Source organism: Porites lutea, chromosome 3, assembly GCF_958299795.1.
Source record: "Porites lutea chromosome 3, jaPorLute2.1, whole genome shotgun sequence".
Classification (NCBI taxonomy): Eukaryota; Metazoa; Cnidaria; class Anthozoa; order Scleractinia; family Poritidae; genus Porites; species Porites lutea.
The window spans coordinates 42,170,280-42,174,501 of record NC_133203.1 but is presented as its reverse complement, the minus strand read 5'-3'; the positions used below and the strand labels follow the sequence as shown (position 1 = coordinate 42,174,501).

Sequence of the window (4,222 nt, the reverse complement as noted above, 5' to 3'; positions counted from 1 at the left end):
AAATTCGTCAACGAAATGCATTACAAATTTGCAGGGCGGTTTTTGAAAATGACGTTTTTCATTTTTCGTTCTCGGCTTTCCCTGAAAACAAGTAAAGAAGTGACAAAATACAACTCAAAAAATTTAAACTTAAATTTAATTTACCCCTTAAAACTTACATTCTTTCAGTTCCTGAGATAATTTTCCCGCGGACTTAGGAACCCACGCACAGAATTCCAACGGAGAATCCGTAGATTTGGTCAGGAAAGTTTTTATTCTTCATCTAAGCATTTTGAAGACTACAAGTAATAAAATAACCTAGTTTTCTTTTTTTACGGGAACGTTATAATACCCCATTTCTAGAAAAGATTTTTTAAGATTGTCTTCACGAGTTTTCAGTCATTTAAATGCACTGCAAATTGATTGTTTTAATTTTTATATGAAAATTAGGGTTAACAGGCAATGTAGGCAATCCTTTAGTTTGCATTATCAATTTCCCAGCACTTGATGAAGAGGATTCCTGTACAAGTGCCAGCATCCAAGAACCCTCGCCTTCTAAATCGTCTGGCACTGTCGGCGAAACAGCATCTGCGAATGTTACGTCACGGACTTCTACTCCTCCTAAACTGGAACACAAGGAAGCCATGAACCTACTGGAAGAGTACTTTCCCGAGGCTTTTAGCGGAAAAACCTGCACAGTTATTACACCTGTTCAGGCTCGTGTACAGAGCTTTCCAAACAAGAGCAACAAAAGCAACAAGGAAAAGGTGACAAATTCCAGCACAAATGGCTATTCGATGAAACCCTCACGTTTTCAAGGGAAACAGGGATGTGGTGGCTTGTTTTCATTGAAGGGGAGGGGATGTACTGCCTTCTTTGTCGCATACATAACACAAAGAACAGATACAACAAAGATTGCAAGTTTAACTGTGAGCCATCCGTTCGCTATAAGAGATCAGCTCTCTTCAACTCCAAGGCTGATGGGCACCCTGTAGGCAAAAAAGACCTGGGCCATGCAAGGTCAAGTGGGCACCTTGGAACCTATCTTCTTGAACTGGAGAGACGAAAGAGCCCCCTTGCACAACAGCACAAAACTGTACAAGGAAAAGCAGACAAGGTGACATTCAATGCTATGCTGAGTGTTTACTGGCTAGCACATGAAGAGATTGCCAATGTGAAGTTGAAGTCATTGTTAAAGCTAGAAGAACAGGTTGGTCTTCAAGAAATGAGTCACTGGAAGAACACAAGTGAACGATGTCAAAGGGAGCAGAGATTGCTACTGGGGCAATTACTGAAGAAGACGACGCTAGCACGAATCAAAGAAGCAAAGTGGTTCAGCATCCTCGTTGACGAAGTGACAGATTGTGCTGTGATCGAACAACTCCTCATTTACATTGGTTATGTGGACGAGACAGGCGAGACCCACTTTGACTTCTTGGAAGTTAAAGATTGCCTTGCAACATCCGATTCTGCTGATGCTGAAACGATCACCCGTTTAATTATTGAGGAGCTGAAAGAAAGTGGCCTGCAAGTTGAACATGCCTGTGGATTCGGTTCGGATGGTGCCAGTGTGATGACAGGAGCCCATAATGGTGTTGGTGCCAGACTACAAGCAGTGTGTCCTCTTCTCATAAGAACGCACTGTATAAACCATAGATTGGCTCTGGCCTGTGGAGATGCGAATGATCGGGTCAAATTCATTACCACAGTGGAAACTACGCTCAAGCAGCTCTGGAAGTGGCTCGAATACCCCAAGAGATGCTCTGCATACATCAAGGTCTGTGAAAGTTTGAGGAAAATTCAAGTGCCAGATGCTGCGCAGAAGAAGTCATTGGCTGTAAAAGTCCAGAAGGCCTGCAGGACACGATGGCTGTCAACAGGGCAAAGTGTATCAAGTGTTTGTACAAATTTGGTGGCACTGATGCAAACTCTCAGAAAATTCAAGGAGCATGATGCCACAGCTGATGGGTTGCTAAAAAGGATGAATAACGTCAAGTTTGTGGGTACCCTTCTCATCTTAAACGAAGTTCTTCCTCACCTTAACACCTTAAGTAAAGTATTCCAACAAAACAAAATCCATTATTCTGCCATTAAGCCATCATTGGAATTGACAAAGAAGAGAATCACTGAAATAAGATCCAGTTGCAAGCCACTACATGTCCTGAAAGAAGCTTTGATGGGCCAGTACAAAGATTTAGAACTTACTCTTCCCTCATCACAGGAAGAAGTATTGGTCAACCTGTGCCAAAGCTACACTTTAGCACTAGAAGAGAACCTGGACAGACGCTTCACTCAAGCTGCTCCAGTGTTAGAGGCCTTCAGCATCTTCAATCCAACCACCCTGCCTGCTACCACTGATCCTGAGTTCATGGAACATGGTGTGGCCAGTGTGAAGATTTTAGCTGATCAATTCCAATTCAGTGAAGATCAGATGACAACCCAGTGGCAGAATTTCAAATACCTCATGCTATCCTGGAAGCCACCTCAGAATGTGCTGCAAGGTGGGAAGGAGTCCAAACTATCACCCACCGAATGGATTCTTCGTAAAATCGTGAAAGAGCAAGCACTACTCAGAGAAAGCTACAGCTTTTTGGTGGATGCTGCAAAGATCTGTCTGACACAGCCAATGTCAAATGCTGTTGTTGAAAGAGGAGCCAGTGCTGTCAAAAGGGTTAAGACAAGGCTAAGGAACCGCCTGAAGAATGACATGCTGTCGACATGTCTTCATGTTTCAATCAATGGACCAGAGCCAAAGTCCGAAGAGTGTCAAGTAATCCTGGCAGAGGCAGCACAAGTATGGAGGAACACCCACAAGAGAAACCTACCTCCATTGAACCTCCCAAGGATTGGTGGCAGTAAGCACGGAGATGCAAGGATCACTGAATTGGCAACTGTTGCCACTCAGACTGAGACACCTGGTAAGTATTACTGGTAATATAAATAACTTCAAATCAAACATAGCCCCAATTAAAATTAAGATTACACAGAGATAATAGCTTAGAAAGAAACAAAAAATAGCCAGTTATTGAGTTAAGAACTGATGTTTATTTCATTCTATTGCAGAAAATATGGATGTGATATCGATGGAAGAAGAACCCCAGCTAGTAACTCAGGCATCAGCCTTCGCAAACAGTGTTCACAAGGCACTTACTGAGATGGACATGCTAGATGAGTCGTCTGATGTAGATTCAGACTTCGAGTTTGACGTTGATTTCTAGACATTTTAACACACTATCAGATCTTTAAACTATTTTTGAAGTATTACAGAAAAAATTGAACTTTGATGTTGGGTGCATCGCATTTCTGAAGTTTTTCTCAAAAATGTAATATATGTGAGAAGGTGGATTAATAAAAGTTCTATCATCATGGCAGTCATCTTCCAAAATGCACTTTACGAGCTCCAAATTGCAAAATTTTTCCAGGGGAAGGCCACCCGGACCCCCCTATGGGAGGGATGTCCTCCCTCCCATACTCTCCCCCCACACGCGCCAAGGGCATGTGGAAGGCACTGTCGCGCCTTAAAGAATTTTCTCTGACGGCTACTCCCCTTCGTTCTCCTTCTACTTCAAAATTTCAGGAGAACCCTGCTATTTTCAGAGAAACACTATCAAGCTGGAGTTTACTAAGTCACAATGCAATTCTCCTTAGTTGATGTAGCTTAAGTTTAAGCTGCACTTCATTCTTATAATTCTGGATCTGTAAATCACTATCCGTGATAATTTAACATTCTGAAAAGAAAACTAACGAGCTGGGCCCAGCGTGATACAACATTGCAGAAAAATATTACATTAATTCACGGACTAAAGAAAATCACTTAGTTAGTCAGATCCAGAAGGCACTTTTGAGAAAATTAAAACCCTTATTTAGCCGCAATAAAAAGCTTTACGCTTCTAATTAGAGGTCAAAGAAAATGCTCTCTCATCAGAGGGCAAATCCTGCCGACCAGAAACAAACGCCACAGTAAATCGATTTTTGTGCCATGACCTCTCAGTGTGAAACAAGCAGCTAAAGTCACATTTGCTCGGTGACAATGTAGAACCTTCCAGAGCATAACCTCAGTACCCATCAGAGGAAAAAACTTACCGCCCCCTTTTATTGCTATGAATTAAGGCCAAAAAAACGGATGCTCTCACAGGATAACGAATTCGAAGACATAAATTTTCACACATCGCACAAGGAATTCGCGTCGCGTGCAATGCTCACGCGAGAAACTTGAGAATGATTGTAGCTAACTGAAGTGTTA

At 42.2% G+C, this 4,222-nt stretch overlaps 1 protein-coding gene across 1 annotated transcript; it reads left to right on the top strand.

Annotated features, from left to right (window-relative positions):
* The first annotated feature begins 1,201 nt into the window (after positions 1-1,201).
* LOC140931163 (zinc finger protein 862-like) lies at positions 1,202-3,350 on the top strand. The gene is made up of 2 exons (XM_073380915.1): positions 1,202-2,897; positions 3,043-3,350. Exons 1-2 carry the CDS (start codon positions 1,205-1,207, stop codon positions 3,195-3,197), a joined length of 1,848 nt encoding a protein of 615 aa, XP_073237016.1. The 5' UTR covers positions 1,202-1,204; the 3' UTR covers positions 3,198-3,350.
* Positions 3,351-4,222: the final 872 nt, after the last annotated feature.

Coding starts and splice junctions, on each gene's coding strand:
- LOC140931163 (XM_073380915.1), top strand. CDS start 1,205: ATGAGTCACTGGAAGAACACAAGTGAACGATGTCAAAGGGAGCAGAGA. Junction 2,898..3,042: donor CACTCAGACTGAGACACCTG/GTAAGTATTACT, acceptor ATTCTATTGCAG/AAAATATGGATGTGATATCG.